Consider the following 18,862-nt stretch of genomic DNA (forward strand, 5'->3'; position numbering starts at 1 on the left):
CCCCCCCCCGGGGACCCTCCCGGAGATACCCCGCGTCACCGCCCCCGTCACGACCCCTCCCAACTCCCCCTCCCCGCACGGGGGTTCCCTGCCCCCCGGCTCAGCCCCCTGCTCCCCCCCTTCCCAGGCTGCCCCCCCGCCACGGCTCGTTGTGCCCCCCCGGATCCCTGCCCTGGTTCCTGCCCCCCCCCCGCCGGCCTCCCCCCTCCGCAGCTGGTGCGCAGGGTGCAGGGGTTCAAAGCTGGGGAGGCACAAACAGGGGATGGGGGTGGAACCCCCCCCCCTTCCCGTATTGCTGGGTCCTGGTTATGGGGGGGTCACATATGGGGAAGTTGAGAGATCCAATGTGTGGTGGAAATATTCATAGGGGAGGGGCAGGTGTCCTGGCTATGGGGGGGGTGAGGGCGTGGATTGGGGAGAGGCAGGTGTCCTGGCTATGGGGGGGGGTGAGAGGAGGGTGTCCAGGTTATAGGAGGGTGATGGGGTAGGTATTGGTGGGGGCAGGAGAGTGTCCTGGCTACAGTGGTCAGGTAGGTAAGACAGAGCCATTGGCTGGGGTGTAGCTCTAGGGGGGGTGAGTGATTCTCAGGGCCTCCCCATCTCTGTCTCTCTCCCCACAGATGCCCCGTCACTGCTCTGCTACCGGCTGCTGCACCCGGGACACCCGCGAGACCCGCAATCGAGGCATCTCCTTCCATCGGTAAGAGCTACCCTGGCCCTGCTCCCTCCCCACAACCTGCCCCTACAACCAGCCCTTCCGCCCTCCCCTCCCTGAGGGGAAGGTGCAAGGGGACATCCGGGTACCCTGAACGGCAGTACGTTTAACGCCAACAGAAAGGAAATACTTTCCCAGCACAGCCTGCGTAACTTCCTGACCCAAGGACTCACTCATTATCATCAAAGCTTGTTGCTCCGAAACCACAGCTGAGACCAGGTGTGATCAAGGAATTGCTGAGGAGTTGGGACCAATTTTCCCTTGTAGGCAGGTTATTCCAGTACTGCCCACTAGGGAGCGTCTTGCCTCTTCCTCTAAAGCAGCTGGGTTCTGTCGGAGACAGGATGCTGGGCTAGAGAGGCCTTTGGTCTGGTCCAATCTGGTTGGTCCTACGTCCCAGCTCCAGTGGATCATTTGGAGGTGGTGTTGCTTTTTCTTCTCCATACCTAGAGGACATTAGCATCTCTGGGTTGAAAATGCCTGGGGGGAGGTCCTTGTGGCGGTTGAACCCCTGCCCCGGCCCATGCCTCTCCCGGGAGCTGAACCGTGCCATCTCTGTCCTCGCAGGCTGCCCAAGAAGGACAACCCGCGGCGCAGTGTGTGGCTGGAGAACTGTCAGCGCAAGGACCCGAGCGGCCAGGGCCCCTGGAATCCAGCCTCTGACTACATCTACTTCTGCTCCAAGCACTTCGAGAAGAGCTGCTTCGAGATGGTGGGGATCAGGTGGGTGCATGAGGCCGAGCCGACACCCAGGGACGCCATGAGCCTCGCTAGCTTGGGAGATGAGCTTTTTCACCAGGTCTCCATAACCGTGCCAGCAGCTGCCCCTGGTATCCCAGCTTGGGTGGGGGTGTGAAGAAGAACAGTACCACCAGTCACATAGATGCCTGGTTCATTGAATCATAGAATATCAGGGTTGGAAGGGACCTCAGGAGGTCATCTAGTCCGACCCCCTGCTCAAAGCAGGACCAATCCCCATACTAATTTTTGCCCCAGCTCCCTAAATGGCTCCCTCAAGGATTGAACTCACAACCTTGGGTTTAGCAGGCCAATGCTCAAACCACTGAGCTATCCCTCCCCCAGGTCCTCTCTCCTCTGGGAGGATGGATTGGACCATGTGGAGCCCTGCCCTGAACCCTCTTCATCTGCCCCCTGGAAGGATGGACTGGTCCATACGGTTCCCCTAATCCTGACATACCTCCTCCTACCCCTGAGAAGATGGACTGGTCCCCTAGACCAAACATACCCCTCCAGAAGAAGGACTGGTCCATACAATTCTCCCTACTCCTGGCATGTCCCCCCACAGATGGACTGGACCATATGGTTCCCTCTAGTCCATATGGTTCCCCCTAGTCCAGATGTCCCCCCTAGTGAAGATAGACTGGTCTGTACAATTCCCCCTAGGTCAGATGCACTCACCCTCCCCTACCTGTGAGGATGGACTGGGCCATACGGTTCCCCCACCTTCCAGTCCAGACACAGCCCCTCTATCCAGAAAGGTGAACTGGTCTGTATCGTCCCACTAGTCCAGATGCACTTACACTCCCTGAGAGGATGGACTGATCTGAATGGTTTTCCCCTAGTTTAGACATCCCCCTCGTCCCACGAAGGTGAGCTGGTCCATTTTGCCTCCTCCCACCCTCCCCCCTCACCCCCCATGCAGATACATCCCATCTCCCTCTCCCTGTGAGGATTGACGGACAATGTGTCTCCTGAGGCTTAGAGTTTTCTTAAGGCCTGTTCATCACAGTTCCTTGGCCCCATTTTGCAATGAGTTCTGTTGAAACACAGTTCCGGTTTGATACAGCAGCTCTCTCGGTGCAAGGTCTTGCTAGCGAGCGAAAGAATACAGGGTGTGGGGGGGTTAAGTTAATTTTTTTGAGAACATAAAAGTAGTGGGGGGTTATTGTAAGGTAGGTTAAACATACCCACAACCACTTACCCACGTAAGTAAAGTCATCCCGCAGGTGTGTAATAGGACAAAGAGCTCATCTGCACCGGGAAGTTAACCGGGTGAGGTGTGAATGTAAAGCCCTGTAACTATTCTGCAATAACTATACGCAAGTCACGGGGCTCAAGGCAGGGGAGAATGGATGGTGGCCGGTGCTAGATGGGAGGTCAGAGTAGATGATCTTCTGGCTTTAAAAATCTATGAATGTGGAACCCCAAGGGCTGGCTGTGAGGATCCAGTCGTGGGATCCAATCGGGGCCTTAAGCACCTGAATAAAGCATGGTGTGGTTCAGAGACAAAGGGATTTGTGAGAGAGAGGGTAAAAATATCAGACTGCTGCTTATTTCGAAGCCTATGTGCAGGTGACCACAAATTAAGCCCTGGTCTACACTTAAAATTTAGATCAGCCTAGCTCCATGGCTCAGGGGTGTGAAAAATGCACACCTTTGGGTGCCGTAGTTAAGCCGCCCTACACCGCGGTGCGGACATGGCTAGGTGGGCAGAAGAATTCTCTCGGGAAGGTGGATTACCCACATCTCCATCAACACAGGAAGCGTCTACGCTCCAGTGCTACGGCATTACAGCTGCTGCTGTGCCGCCCGTAGTGTAGACCCGGCCTAAGACAGACCGACTGATAAACTGAAAACCGTATGCACCAAAGTCAGGGCCTCATCCTGGCCTAGTGGATCCTACGGGGCAAAGAGCCATTTAAAAATATTCCCAGGCCAGCAAAGCGACACCCAGCTAAGCTAGTGGAACAGCGTTCCCATCCAAGAGTCCCCGTGCCGGGAGAGCTTCCTCCCAGGGCGATGCCTCCAGCGCAGGGCGGTGGGCTTCTCCCCAAGCCAGCTGGGCCGGGGGCAGCTCGTGCCTGCCGATGTCTCTCCGCAGCGGCTACCACCGGCTCAAGGAGGGGGCCGTCCCCACCGTCTTCGAGTCCTTCTCCAAAGCGCGCCGGGCGGCGAAGGTGAGGGCTCCCCGGCAGAAGGGTGATGACCCCAAGGCTGCCAGGGCCTGGAGGAGGTGGAGGTGAGTGCCCGTCCTGTAGATGGGCTGGGTCGTGGGGTGAGGGGCTGGGATGTGCCAAGGCAGAGCTGTGCAGGCCAGGTTGCGGATCAGAAGGGCCCGGTCTGCCCCCATGCAACTGATGGGGGCCCAGCCATGGCAGGGGCAATGGGTCAGGGTGAGGAGCTGGAACTGGCTCTGCTGGGCTGTGTGCATTGGAGACTAGATCTGGGGGGCAGGGAGCGGGGTCAAGGTCTGGAGTGGGTGGGGCAGCCCTGGATGTTATCTCCTGGGCTAGATTGAGGTGGGGAGGGTCAGGAGCTGGGGGTGGAAGGAGCTGGGGCTGTCCCTGTATGTTGACCCCAGGCTAGGTTGGGGCAGGGCTATCTTGGGGGCGGGGGCAGAGTGTAGGTGGGAGGGGCTGGGGCTGCCCCAGGTTTGGATTGGGGGGTCAGGAGTCAAGAGGGGTTGGGATGGTCTATTGCTCTGGGACCCTGCTGTGCCTGCCCCCTGCAGTGCATTGTGGGATGGGCTCTGTCCCCTCAGACGCGATCCAGGCCGAGGGGAGCAGGATGCCCCAGCCAACGCGGAGGTCTCATGCTTCCCGGAGGAGGAGGAGTCTGAGTTGGCCACGCCTGCGGCTGCCCCCACCACTGAGCACCGCAGCCTGCCCGGGCCCCTCCCCCAGGGGGTGGAGCTAGAGGATCAGCACGACGTCATCCTGGCCAGCCTGTCGGACATCCTCCTGGAGTACCCAGCCGTGGCCACAGGGCAGGAGGCGGCTACAGGGCAGGAGGCAGCCGCAGCCACGCCGGCACTCCCGGAGACAGACGCCCCCACGCTCCCAGAGACAGACGCCCCCTCAGAGGCCCCCACGTCGCCCGCCCCGGAGCCGCCCCGCCCCGTCTCCCCGTCTTTCTACATGCTGCGCCTGCCGCCCCCGGCCGGCGCCTACATCCAGAGCGAGCACAGCTACCAGGTGGGCAGCGCCCTGCTGTGGAAGCGGCGCGCGGAGGCAGCCCTGGAGGCCCTGGACCGGGTCCAGCGGCAGCTGCAGGCCTGCAAGCGGCGAGAACAGCGGCTGCGGCTGCGCATCTGCGAGCTGCAGCGGGAGCGGCGGGCGGCCCCGGACATGCGGCGCCAGCTCAAGGAGCACCTCCAGGTCTTCGAGCTGCAGCTGCTGCGCGAGCTGGAGTGAGCCCCGGGACTGCGCGCAGGGGGCGTCTGTGTGTAGGGCGGGGGGGCTTCGCTCGACCCCAGAAGGATTGCATGGGACTCGGGCCTCTGCCCGGGCACGAGGCCCTGGGCTCTGTGGCTCGGCCACGGGCTGAGCTCACTCCCTGGCCACGAAAGGTGGCAGGCCAGGGCTGGAGACGCAAACCTGGTGACAGCACTTCTCTGCCCCCCACTCCTGCCCCGACCTTCGCCTCTCTGCCAGGGAGGCGGATTGATGGGGCTTGTAAATAAAGGTCTTGTTTTATATGGGGGTGATGGTCCCGGAGTGTGCACAGCCTGTGGTGCGAGTGTGGCTGGGGGGCAGCTGCAGGGTAACCCCAGGGCGGGCAGTGCCCCGGTGTGCATGTGCCCATTACCCCCGGGGGAGCTGTGGGGTCGGTCCCGGGGCGGGCACTGCCCCTGGTGTGAATGTGCCCATTGGCCCTGGGGGAGCTGCGGGGTCGGTCCCAGGGCGGGCACTGCCCCTGGTGTGAATGTGCCCATTGGCCCCGGGGGAGCTGTGGGGTCGGTCCCGGGGCGGGCACTGCCCCTGGTGTGCGTGTGTCCTATGGCCATGAGCACCTCAGCTCCATGCCTACGATTTTCCCCCTGTGCCGCCTTCTCCAGGGTCAGTTTGAAGCGGGGACTCACCGCCCCCGAGTTTCCCCGTTTCTGAGCAGGACTTCCTGCCGTGGAGCCCTGCCTCGTAGGGGCAAGGAGCTGCGGGCAGGCCCCTGCTGCTGGGTGTTCTGAGTGGCCCTGTGTCCATTTCCCCTTGACTTTGGGGTTCCCTTAATGTCACCGGACCAGAATCCCAGCTTGCCCAGGCTCTGCTCCTCGAACCCCCTTCCTCCTCCCGTGCTGGCTGCCGGGGCCTGCTGCATTAACTGAGGGTTGGCATGGTGGGGGCTGGGGGGGTGATGCCACCTGTGTGATCGTCCCCTGCCCTCCGACAGGCCAAGCACCAGCACTGCGGCGAACACCCAGCTGAGCTCCCAGCTGGGAGATAAAACGAGGGGCATGAAATGGGCCACATGGCAGTGAAGGGGAGCAAGAGATGGAGTGCGGGGGGGCTTGATCCCCAGCTGGTGTCAATCCCCCTAGCGACTGGAGGGGTGTTGAGTTACACCAGCGGCGGATCTGGCCCCACTGGATCGGGGCCGGTTGACACCAGCCGTCCCTGATTTTCAGTAATCCTGGGGGGTGGCGTTTTACATGTAATTACAAAATGACGAGTTCAGGCCTAAATCGACTGTCACAAGCGCTGACGGGTTCTCTGTGTGTCTATAAAACATGCCTTCCGTTGCTCACCACCCCGAGGCCCAGCGAGCGCAGCAAATAGCGGCATGGCCGTAGGGCCCTTCTCCGTGGCATGGGGGAGGCCTGCACAGGGAGGCTTGGGGGGGGGGGCGAGCCATGGCACATTTGAATGGGTTGGGGGGGCCCTGCTGGATTCCCGCCTGAGCCACTGGCTCCCTGGTGCGCTGTAACTGCCCCGGATGGACAGCATCACCCGGAGTGCCCCAGCATGAGAGATGGAGGAGGTAGACGACCAGGAGGAACGTACTTGGACAGAGGTCCAGGCCTGGGACTGGCCTAGGTAATTAAGCTCCCTAGTAGGCACCTAGGGGGCATCTTTCCTAGGGCTGAACCCCCTTTTCCTGTTTGGGGTGCAGGTCGGGCACAACCAGGGAGAGCCCAGACACCCCCCTCCCCAGGCCATGGATGGGTAGGAGAGGTCCTGGTTTCTCGGGGGGTGGGAGAGAAATCCAAGCAGCCTCCTAGTTCCTCCCAAAACATCCCTTAATGTCTCAGAGCAAGGTTAGCATCTTCACCTGGGGATCTGGCCCATTGGCCCCAGCAGGAGTCAGTGGAGCAGACCCCCAGCAGAGGGTCAATTGGCTGTAGCTCCTTTTAGGTCACCATCACTCGGCAGCCCAGGCTGACGAGCTGGACAGGGCGGGGGCAGTCGGACCCAGAGCGATGTCAGTAGAGCAACCGAGAACCCAGAGCCACCCCAGGACCTTGCCCTCGCTCAGCCCTCGCTGGATGAGCAAGAGCATTACACGGAGCTGCACGGACGCCGTGTGCGGGATGGTCTCTGCCCCAGTTGACATGCACCAGGCAGAGGCGTGGGATGGGAGCATCAGCATCCCCGTTCTACAGAGGAGAAAGCAAGGCACGGAGAGATTGAGGGGCTGGGCGGGCACTCGAACCCAGCTCTCAGCACCACCTTCTGCCAGCTGAGAGCAGGGCCGGCTCCAGGTTTTCTGCCGCCCCAAGCGGCAAAAAAAAAAGACGCGGCAGCGCGATCTCGCCGCTCCACTCTTCGGCAGCAATTCGGCGGTAGGTCCTTCGCTCCCAGAGGGACTGAGGGACCCGCCGCCGAAGACCCCGGACATGCCGCCCCAACAGCGGCGGAAGTGCCGCCCCTTCCTATTGGCCGCCCCAAGCACCTGCTTCTTTAGCTGGTGCCTGGAGCCGGCCCTGGCTGAGAGACCCAGCTCGCATTTGCCAGCATCTAAGAGTTCCCACAGAGTTGAGCTGGGAATCGGGGATGGCAAGCTCAAAGCCTCAGGCTCCTCCCATGAAGGCTCAGTCAGACAACTGTCCCTCATTTCAAGGTCCCAAAGTCGCATCCACGTGACACCATGTCACTGATTATTGGGAACTCTTTTGATCCGGAACCAAGGGGTCCTGGCCCTGGGGGTTATCTACACCGAAGGGGACACATCTGTGATAGATCTCGGGGTGCCCAGCACTGTGACAACTCTAGAAAAAGGGGATAGCTCGTGGTAGCCGGGTTTCATCTCTACCCCACCAGTCCTTCCACCACCCAAGGATTCTCCTCTGGGCAGTGCCCGCCCCGACTTCACCTTGCATGATAACAGGAGCACCCCACTCCCTGAGTCCCTTTGCCCTCTGATATCCAGCCCCTGGCACAGGCTACTCATGTAAACTACACAGCACTGACACTGCAACAGAGGCGGGTTTAGGAAGAAGTAAAGATTTAGCTAGGAGTGCGAGGAAGTGGTGGAAACAAACAGGCCACACAGCAAAATCACAGGGCGCGAAGGGTCTGATAGCTAGTTTCCTTTCTTTGCTAATAAAGTAAGTTTCCCCCACCCCACCCCCCGTGCAAATAAAAGTTCAGTCTGTTGCAGAGCTGCCTGCGAATTTCCTCTGTGAATGCATCCAGAGTGCATTTCCCTCTGTGGTATGCTGCAAACAGCCTTTTGATCCTATTCGCCATCAGGGCAAACCTCTGCCTCGTGGCAGTGTTCCTTTTTTTAAACCTTCCGGTGGTTTCATTCGATAGTTTGCACTGACCTCCAGTGATTTCCTGTTCAAAATCTTAGTATTGTGCAAGGCTAAACGACTTAAGCCTTGCATTGCATCACCAGCTAAGGAGGGGGAGGGTGACAACTCCCCTGGCCAAGTGGGCCATCGCCGAGACATTATCCCCCCTGGGGTCTAATTTCTTCTCCAAGTCCGTAAAGCTTACAGTCAAGATCAAAACATTATCCCTTAAACGTCACCTGTACATGCATCTCCCAATGATTTTGAATCTTGACAAATTACGAGCGTTCTGTAGGTACTTTTCTCATTACATTTTCTGGATAAATATCCTTAAGATGTGTTTGGTACAGTGAGTTTGTCAGGTTTCAGGTGAGAGCTGTATGCAAAGAAGGGGACCTTTCGCCAATGGCTCGCGGCGTTTCAGCGTCGCACTAGGGCTGGGAGGAAGTTTTCCATCAAGTGCTTTTTTTAGACAGAAAATTGTTGTTGTTTTTCCTCTCTGAAACATTTTTTTTTCACCAAAAGAGCCTGTTGGTGAAATGTCATTTTTTTCAGCAAAAACATGACTGCTTGGAAAATGGAATATTTTGATTCAGAAATGCCACAATGATGGCTTATGGGAATTGTAGTTTGGTTGTCTCATGTCCCTATTCTCCTCTATAGACTGGGCTCTCCATTTGGACTACATCTCCCACGATGAACTACAGCGTAGCATTCCCATGATGCACCACCTCTGTCTCCAAGAGGAGAGACCACAGTGCCTCATGGGAGATGTAGTCTGACCAGAGAGCCTAACCTATAGAGGAGAATGGACACATGAGGCAACATGACGACATTTCAGAATTGAAATATTTAGGGGTTTTAGCCAAATTTTTTCATCAGTTGGTGAAAATGTTTTCACCATTTGTCTGAAAGTTTCCAGTATTAAAATTTTCACCAAGCAAAATTGAAATTTTCGGTGGAAAAGTCAGAGAAAACAAAAAAATCTACTTTCAAGATAACTTTCTGAGGACAAATTTCGCTGAAAACAAAACACTTTGGTTTCATCAATATTTTCTGTGGAAAATGTAACCAAAATTGAAAATTTTTCACATCCAATGCTATTGTCTCTGGAAAATTAAGAGGAAAATGAAAAAAATTCTGTTCCATTGATGTTTTCTGTGGAAAGTTTAGATAGGAACAAAAATTTTCTCTTTCACTGAAATTTTCTGTGGAAAGTGTAGATGAAAAGGAATATTTATGGTTCCATCTATGTGTTCTGTGGAAAATTTAGGGGAAAAAAAGACAAATTTTCTCTCTTGCCAACATGTTCTGTAGAAACTTCAGATGAAAAATTAAAAAATTCAGTTCTGTTGACATTTTCTGTGGAAAATATAGGCAAAAAAAAAAATTCTAATCATTCCCCCCCCCCCCCCCCCCCCGCTGTGGAAAATTAAGACAAAAATGTTCTGTGGAAACCCCCTTGTTTCCCAACCAGCTCTCGCCCCACGACATGTCCCAAGTGACTCCTCATTTTAGGTCCACATTCAGGTAGTGTGGCCTATTGGCCACACTTAGGACTTCTTGGCCAGTCCAGCCCTGTGCATCAGCTTGGCCACGGCCCCCTTGACCTCCTTGTTCCTCAATGTGTAGATGAGTGGGTTGAGGGCTGGCGTGACCACGATATAGAAAACAGCGATGTGCTTGTCCCGGTCGGAGGCGGCGCCGGAGCGGGGCCTCATGTACATGGAGATGACGGTGCCATAGAAGATGGCCACCACGGCCAGGTGGGAGGCGCAGGTGGAGAATGCTTTGCGTCGCCCGGCGGCCACCTGCCCCCACAGCACGGAGGCCAGGATGAGGCCATAGGAGGCCAGGATGACGGCCAGCGGGAGCAGCAGGATGAGCACGGCCGCCCCGAAGACCACGGCCTCTGTGAGGCGCGTGTCGGCACAGGCCAGCTCCAGCACCACCGGCAGCTCGCAGAAGAAGTGGTTGACCCGGTTGGGCCCGCAGAAGGGCAGCCGCAGGGTGAAGGCCGCGTTGACCACCGAGAGGAGGAACCCAGCAGCCCAGGAGGACAAGGCCAGTGCCCAGCAACGGCCCCGCCCCATGAGGGCGGCGTAGCGCAGCGGCCAGCACACGGCGACGAAGCGGTCGTAGGCCATGGCGGCCAGCAGGATGGCCTCGGTGCTGCCGAGCGAGAGGGCGAGGTACATCTGGGCGGCACAGCGAGCGAAGGGGATGGATTTGCTGCGGGTCAGGAGGTGGGCCAGAGCCTGGGGGATGGTGCAGCTGGTGTAGCAGATCTCCAGGAAGGAGAGGTGGCTGAGGAAAAAGTACATGGGGGTGTGGAGGCGCGAGTCGGCCCGCACCAGGCCCACGATCAGCAGGTTGCCTGCCAGGGTGGCCAGGTAGGTGGCCAGGATGGCCGCAAAGAGGAGGCGCTGCGTCCGCGGCCGGCCGGAGAGACCCACCAGGATGAACTCGGAGACCGAGGTGCGGTTCTCACTCCCCATCGCCTCCATTCGCCTGCAGGGAGAGAGAGAGGGGGGATAACATAGGCCAGGTTGTGAAGCAGACTCAACAGGTACTGCGCGACACCGGGGTCAATCCAGAGTCACACCTGACTGCACGAAGGGCAGGGCTGGATTCTGATCTTAGCCCCCTGGGGTCAATCTGAATTTCAGGGGCGACTCCAGATTGACCACAGGGGGACTGAGATCAGAATCCAGCCCTGCCCCCACTGCAGTCAGGGGTGACTCCAAGCAGGGATCTGTACCTGGGGTGCCCCCCTCCCAGGAGAATGCCCTACTCACTGGGCTATTAGCAAGTCTCTCTCTCTCCCCACTCTCCTTCCTTATCCTGCACTTGTGAAATATGTTTGCCAAATCTTTTGAAACTTCCTGGTCATTAGAGATCCCCTGGAACATCCCATCCCCCACAGACAGCCCAGATTCCTGGCCAAGCCCTCTGCACTCTCGGCTGGTTTCTCCATCACTTCCTGTCCCAAACTCTTGCAGTAGTGTTGCTTTATGCTGTTAAAGAGCCCCTGTGCTCCACCCCAGAGGTGGCCGCAGCTCAGCACCAGCCCCTGTATAACCAGCCCCTGTGCCCCACCCCATATCCCACCTCCCCTGCCTGCCCAGAGCAATTTGCTGGGCATGGAGCCCTGCGCGGAAGCTGAGGACGGGATGTTCAGAAGCCTCCAATGATTGGACAAGACACCGGTAAGGCCTCGTCTGTAATACTGTGTCCAACTCCACCGCGTTGGAGAAGGAGGATTTCAACTGGACAGGAGCTGGGATGAGCAGGGGACTGCGCCCTGATCTCCCAAGAAGGAACTGGCAGAACGGGGCCTATTTAGGCTGGAAGGCAGGCTGAGAGGGGCACCGATTGTTCTAGCAATCTATCCGTGAGGTGAACACCCAGAGGGGGACAAGCTACTGAAGCGGAATTTTTCATACGGCTAAACGTCAGTGCAGATGTCCAGGAACAAAGAAACGAGGCTGTATTGTACGCATGGGGGGGGCTCTCTCCTGGGGAGCAGGGACGCTGACAAAGATTTGTGGGGTCATGGCACCTAATCAGCTGAACACGAGCTCCCAGTATGGCCAGAGGAGCCAATGCAATCCTGGGGTATGCAAAGAGCAATCTCAAGTAGGCGCGGAGAGGTTATTTTACCCCTGGATCTGGCCCTGGGGTGACCACTGCTGGGATCCGGTGTCCAGTTCTGGTCCCACCATTCAAGAAGGAGGCTGATAAATCAGAGAGGGGGTCAGAGAAGAGCCAGGAGAATGATTCACGGATTAGAAAACCTGCCTGAGAGTGATAAACTCCAGGAACTCAAAGAGAAGGTCCAGGGGGGGACTTGATCCCAGTCTATAAGTGTCTACACGGGGAAGAAGTATTTGATAAGAGGCTCTTCAATCTAGCAGACAACGGTCTAACCCCATCCAATGGCTGGAAGTTGAAGCGAGACAAATTCAGACTTGAAACAGGACATCCATTTGGAATAGGGAGAGTAATTAACCATCGGAACAACTCGCCAAGGGTGTGGTGGATTCTCCATCACTAGCAATTTTCAAACTGGATGTTTCCCTGAAAGGTCTGCGCTAGGAATTCTTTGGGGGTGTTCTCTGGCCTGGGTTATACAGGGGGTCAGGCTAGATGATCACATTGGTCCCTTCTGGCCTTGGGATCTATGAATCTGTGAAGGACGAGGTGGCCCAAGGACAAATGGGGATACACTGGCCAGGAGCCACGTGAGGCTGGAAACCAGAAGCAAATTTCTCCCCGTCAGCAGGCAGGTTCTGGAGCAGCCTCGCAAGAGGAGGAGGTGAAGGCAAGAAACCGAACCGGAGCTCGATGAGTTTGTGCCCCACAAACTTTACTCAGGTTAGCTAACCCAGGTTAAAATAGCAATGAAGACGCAGCCACTTGGCTTTTAACGCAGGTTAGTAGCTCTGATCGAACTCCAGTCACCCTAGGATACATCTACACTGGGGGCTGGGGGAAAGGTGTGTTCCTAGATTGGGTTAGCCTGTGTGAGCTAGCCAAATCCAGCTAGCATGGGTTGCAATGCTAGTGAAGACAGGGCAGGCATGACCAGAGCTCAAGCCTATGGTCCCTGGGGCTAACGTACTAGGAGCATGAGTTTTTTGCAGTGACAATGCACACATATAGAATCGTAGGACTGGAAGGGACCTCGAGAGGTCATCAAGTCCAGTCCCCTGCACTCATGGCAGGACCAAGCATCATGCAGGACCAAGCACCCTGTTTAGCCGAGTGTCCTGGCTGCATTTCTATGTAACCCAGGTTATGAACACACCTTTTATTGCGTCTCCTCGGTCTCACCCGCGCCGGGCAGGCAAAACTCATGAGCCAGACCTCAGAACAATCCTCTGGTCGGCTTTCAGCCCAGGAGATTGGTTTTATCAAAGTAACCACCGGCGAGTCGTTTTTTTGCCTCCAAGGTTTGTGCTCAGGCCACGATTCCCAACTTCGCTCCTCAGCTAGGAGGGTCCGAAGCCCACTCTTTTATTTAATCAAAAGCCAAGTGTCTCCCGTGACTGCCCGACCCTGGTGGCTGGGCCTTTGAGAGAAACCCCAGACAGCAGGAGGCTCGGCAGCACGGCTCATGTAGGACAGGAGCTCCTGGGGCGAGTCCAGCCCCTTTGATAGCTAACGGTCCTAGTGTCCTGTTTGGTGAATTTATCACGCTCCATCTTCAAACCAGTTTGGTTGTTTGCCCCCCACTTCTCCTATCCCAGAACCTCCCTCTGATGGAGGTTCTCCGTCCTTCTCATTTCCAGCCTCTGTTTATTCCTGGCCAGTTTGTCCCCATTTGTCCATGGGCCAATAGCTCTTCTCCCTCCCTGCCGTTCACCCCCCTTGCGTATTTATAGGGAGCAATCGCGTCCCCTCCCAGCCTGCATTTTACCAAGCTCTTTCGGTCTCTGTCCATAGACTCCAAAGCCAGACCAGACCTGTTGTGACCATCTAATCCGATCTCCCCTCCAGGCCTGATCATTTAGAAGAAGAGCCCGTCTCGATTAAAAAAATGTCAGTGATGGAGAATCCACCACCAAACCTTGGGAACTGGTTGCAATGGTGAGTTCTCCTCGCTGTTAAAAATTTGCACCTTCTGTCTAGCTTCAACTTCCAGCCATTGGCCAGTGTTAGCCCTTCCTCTGCTAGGTTGAAGAGCCTGTTACCGAATATTTGTTCCCCATGGAGATACTTACAGACTCGGATCAAGTCGCCCCGAAGCGTCTCTTCGTTCAGCTAACTAGACTGAGCTCCTGGAGTCTCTCGCTCTCAAATCCTTTCACCATGCACATGGCTCTTCTCTGACCCCCTTCCAGTGTATTGTAAGAGGGTGTAGTGGATGGGCTGTTTTTCTAAAAGCTCACCTCTGGTTCAGACAGGAATGAATTCAGGGTTGTTCTCCAGACTGTGCCATCCTGGGAATCAGACTAGAGGATCACAATGGTCCCTTCTGGCCATGGAATCTATGAATCCTCTCAGAATGCCATGGGATAACGCAGTATTAGCTCTGTCCTACCCCAAGGTCACCCAAGCCCCAGACCAGACCCGTCGTGACCATCTAATCTGATCTCCCCTCTAGCACAGACCAGGGAACGGGGACTAGAACATCTATGGCTTGGGAGAGTCCAACCCTTTGAAATTGGTTTTCATTGCGAAAAGTCGAATCTCTAAATTTCCCGCGCAACAAAATTTTCGCCAAGTTTTGTTGTGGTAAAACCGCAAAGGTTTCCCCCTTTCGGCGTCTAAAACCAAAATCACCTTCCATTCTGTTTTGTCATCTAGGGAACCAAACACAAGTCGAAAGGAAAAGCCGTCTCAAAATGACAAACCGAAAAAGTGGCCGAACCGATTTGCTCCCTTCCCCCGCCCCCATGAAATATCATTGAAAGCAATGGGTTCCTGCAGAAAGTTTTGACCGAGACAGAACGGCATTTTCCAAGGGGAGAAGGGAAATGCCTGTTGGAGACTGTTCCACCCGCTGTAATAACCAACCCTCCCTCTGCAAGAGGGAAATGAATAAAAATCGAGAAATGTCTCACCCTCATTCTTCTCTGCCGAGTTTGCAAACGCCTGGAAAGGCTGAGGAGCTCCCAGCCCTGTGGTGCAGCAGGGGCTTCACATAGAAAGCAGCTCTGTGGCAAAGGTGAGAGGCTCAGACATGGACGGAGCTGTGGGGTCAGGCTCCGGCACCCAGAATAGGCTGCATCAACTGCTCATGCAGAAGTTGAGCTTCAGGTCAACCAGCCGCGGAGACACAGAGCAGAGAGGGCTGCTAGATAGGGACTTGCCAAATTGTTTGGCTCACCCTCTTATTGAAGATTGGTACATAACTGACGTCCTGGGTGTGGGAAGATCCCCACCTCACCCTCCAGAGAGTGCGCTTTTCATCCGTCTCCTGAATCCAATCCACAAGGAGACATCCTCGCTTCCACACCCAAAGCCGTCACCCAGCTGCGGTTGTTAGTGAAGCCGTCGGCACCAGAAGAGATGCTAAATCAGACCAAGAAAACCTCTGCTGCACAAGGGACATGGGCTACAACCCAGAGGGGCACCCGGCACTGGAAGGCCTGCGGCGTGCTCCCCCGGCACAGATCTCTCTGATTGCCTGGGGCGGAGGACCAGCTCCGCTGGGACCACTCCATTCCTGGTGGCAATTAACGAGCCTCGTCTGGATCATAGACAGTCTCCTGTGGGTCTTGCCCCATGGAACCTGCAGGATTTTCAGCCTCTCTGAGCCAACGGTGGGAACCAAAATTAGAGCCAGGAAAATCACAGATTAAGAATGGCCCTATTGGGTGAGACCATGGTCCATCTTGCCTAGTATCCTGTCTATGACAAGGGCCCATGCCACAGCTTATGGGGAGAGTACAGAACAGGGTGATTATGCAGTGATGCACCCCGCTACTGGTAGCCAGAGGTTTAGCGTCACCCCGAGCACGGGGTTGTGTCCCTGACCCTCTTGGCTAATAGCCATCGATGGACCTAGCCTCCAGGATCTTATCCGGTTCTTTTTTGGTCCCAGTTATGCTTTTGGTCTCCACAACATCCACTTGCAGTGAGTTCCACCGGTTATCATTACACTCGGTGAGAAAGGACTTCCTCTCGTTTCGGTTATGGATTTCATTGGCTGACCCCTCGCTTTTGTGTTACGTGAAGTGGTAAGTATTTCCTTATTCACTTTCTCCACAGCAGCATGATGTTATCAACCTCTATCCTATCCCCCCTTAGTCGTCTCTTTTCCAAGATGAACACCCCTAATAGTTTTAGTCTCTCCTCATATGGAAGCTGTTCCATAACCTTGGTCATCTTTGTTGCCCTTCTCTGAACCTTTTCCAGCTAACGATCTCCTTTCTGAGTTGGGGCAGCCAGAACCGGACTTGGTATTCAAGGTGTGGGTGCACCAGAGGTTTAGATAGCGGCATTGCGATATTTTCTGTCTTATTTATCCTATTCCTGTCCTGACGGTCCCTAGCATACAGCTGGCCTGTTTGATCGCTGCCGCAGATTGAGTTTTCAGAGAACTAGCCACGGGGACGCCAAGATTTTTGGTTCTCCGGCAATTCCAAAAAATCAGGAGGGAGGAGAGGGGGGAATTCATGGTGGGTCCATGGAATTTTTTGAACTTGTCAACGAATGGAAAAGTAAAAATAAAATAGGGCGGTGGTGTGCCCAAACTTTTCTTCTCGTACCCCCCCCCTTAACAGTAATGGAATGTGTCCGCACCCCCGCCCCCACCTCATCCCCCAGACTGGGAGCGGAGCTGCAGCCAGGGCCAGGGGCCGGGAGCAGAGCCACAGCTGGGACCGGGAGCTGGGGACCAGAGCTGTGGCCAGAACCAGGGGCTGGGGTTGCAGCCGGGGCAGGGCTGGAGGGGGGCTGGAGCCATGGCCGGGGGCTGGAGCGAGGTGCAGGGCCAAAGCAGGGCTGAGTGGTGCTCCGTCCCGACCCCCCATGGGGGCTCTCCAGGCCCCTCCATGCCCCCCAGATGATCCTCCACACACCCCTAGGGGGGCACACCCCACAGTTTGGGGACCACTGAAATAGGGTGATGAGATGTCCTGGGACTGTCCCAATATTAGGGGCTCTGTCTTCTCGAGGACCCTGTTGCCTGTTGTCCCAATTTTTCACCCTGGCTATCGGGTCACCCTAAAACAAAACAAAATAAAAACATCCGTGTCCGTTCACTGCTGAGCTCTTTGCGACGTGGGAATAAAGCGAAAGGAACTTTCCAATTGTTTTCCATCATAAAACCAAACCGTTGCTGTTCAAAAATGTGGAAACAAACGTTTGGATGTTGCCTGAAATAATTCGGCCACATTGGCCCAGATTTACTAACCGTCTCCATGTCGTCACATCTGAACATTTCACCCAAAACAAGCTTAGGCCGCATAATTTCACCCAGTTCTAACTGAAACTCGCCAGGATCTGAGAATCCCAGACCCAGGGTCTGTGTGTCATCCGCCCCAGGGCAGAGGGGTAGGAGCCAGCCCCGGGCATCACCGCCACCCCCAAGTTGGGTGTCACTGGGGCTGAGGTGGGTACTGGTGCCAGCCTGTCTGTGTGGGGAGAATTGGCCTTGTGAGTGGAAAGCTCACTAGTGAAACGTGCGGTTTCATCTCCCTCTAGTGGCCGCTCCGCAGAAGAGGGTGGGGAGTTGGCCCAAGTTCCCAGCTGTTCATTTCAGGTTCTCCTTGTAGGTTCCTGGTTCTGTCCCCACTCTGGGCCTGGCCAGGAGCCAGGTTAGAAAAGGGGCGCCCCCGAAATGCTGCCAGACCCCGGAGATGGGGTTGTGAGTCGCCACAAGTGACAACGAAGGTTTGTTTCTAGCCAGTTTGATGGGGGGGGGGAGGGGAGGCACAGGAGAGAAATTCCCCCAGCAGGTGAATTTTCTGGTGATGTTTGGGCAAAAATCAGATGTGAAGTTTGGGAGTTGAGAGAGTGTGAAGGAAATACACTGAGAGCAGGGCCCAGCCCCTCCAGCAGGGGGCGTCAGGACACACACAGAGAGCACAGGGCACCCCCTCCAGCAGGGGGCAGGAGGGACATACACACATGCTGCCTTCCACATGAGCTTCACTCATAAATTTTGGCCAAGCCATAACCGCTGCTCGAGACTGAGGTTTACAAAGGAGCCAAAGGAAGTTAAGCACCCAGATCCCATTGGACTCCACTGGATTTGTGCAGCTCGAGATTGGTGCAAACCCAGCCCAGAATGTTGTTAATTATTATTATGTATTAAGTGTAATATGGTAGTGGTAGGAGCCCCAGGCATTGATCAGGGCCCCACTGTGCTAGGCGCTGTACATTATCTATTAGGTGTATTACGGTAGTACTGGGAGCCCCATTATGGCTTAGGACCTCCGCGCTAGGGGTGCTGTACATTATCTATTAGGTGTATTATGGTAGCGCTGGGAGTGAATGAGAGACAATCCGTCTGCCAGGGGTTGGCTGCGAGGAACCCTGAAAATGAAGCCAAGCAGCTGATGTTGGATGCGCTAGAGACCGGGGAGATGGCGGAGGGCTACCAGGAGAGGAGGGCCCGGTTGAAGCAAGGGGCTAGGAGGACAATCTTGGCAGTGTTCCGGGTGGCTAACAGCCAGGAACATCGGCCCAGGCCCATTTGCTGGCGCTCAGAGATCTAAGGAACAAGCCAGGTTTGAAACTGACGCAGCCCGAACTCCCAGGAAGGGAGTCACAGCTGCTCTGTAATGGACTCTACGCAGGAGGCGCCACAGGGTGAGATGGCAACTCTGGGAGAGGTTCGCCTCTAGATCCCGCCAAACGGCCCGGCACAGACAGGGCCAACTCCCATCGGATCAGCCCCTCAGCTGGCCCGGGATCCGGGCTCTGACAGGCCGGCTGCTCCGTAGAGAAGAGCCCATGTTTCGCTCACAGAGCGCGGAGCTGAGTGGCAACTGATTCAACCCCGCGCACCGCTCGGTCCATGTGGCCCAGTCACTTCCAGCCATGTTCCCTGTTCTCCCCGGGTCTGTCGCTGGGCTCGGGTTGGGTCTGCAAAAGCCAGGGCTCCCAGCTGCTGCCCCAAGACCAGCCCTTTAGCACCGGAGGCCCTGTCTCTCTGTATGGCTCCCTACAGCGAATGCAGCCCAGCCAGACCGCTGCGGGGGGCTTGGACCAGCCTCTCC

General features: G+C 56.1%; 2 protein-coding genes across 2 annotated transcripts in view; one reads left to right on the top strand and one right to left on the bottom strand.

Moving 5' to 3' along the window:
• THAP7 (THAP domain containing 7) overlaps nt 1-5,153 on the top strand; it is a 5,450-nt gene extending 297 nt beyond the window's left edge. The window contains exons 2-5 of the mRNA XM_026658144.1: nt 621-700; nt 1,283-1,438; nt 3,558-3,695; nt 4,218-5,153. Of these exons, the coding sequence (XP_026513929.1) occupies nt 621-700; nt 1,283-1,438; nt 3,558-3,695; nt 4,218-4,869 (1,026 nt within the window). The 3' untranslated portion in view covers nt 4,870-5,153. The remainder of the gene's footprint in view (nt 1-620; nt 701-1,282; nt 1,439-3,557; nt 3,696-4,217) is intronic.
• A 4,586-nt stretch (nt 5,154-9,739) lies between these two features.
• Nucleotides 9,740-10,693, bottom strand: LOC112115134 (olfactory receptor 2D2-like). The gene has a single exon (XM_024212127.2). The coding sequence runs from the start codon at nt 10,691-10,693 to the stop codon at nt 9,740-9,742; it is 954 nt and encodes a 317-aa protein (XP_024067895.2).
• Nucleotides 10,694-18,862: the final 8,169 nt, after the last annotated feature.

Source organism: Terrapene carolina, unplaced genomic scaffold (genome assembly GCF_002925995.2).
Source record: "Terrapene carolina triunguis isolate 2854851 unplaced genomic scaffold, T_m_triunguis-2.0 Scaffold401, whole genome shotgun sequence".
Lineage (NCBI taxonomy): Eukaryota > Metazoa > Chordata > Testudines > Emydidae > Terrapene > Terrapene triunguis.

What these genes read in the sequence shown, in the direction of transcription:
- LOC112115134 (XM_024212127.2), bottom strand. Translation starts at nt 10,693, where the DNA reads ATGGAGGCGATGGGGAGTGAGAACCGCACCTCGGTCTCCGAGTTCATC.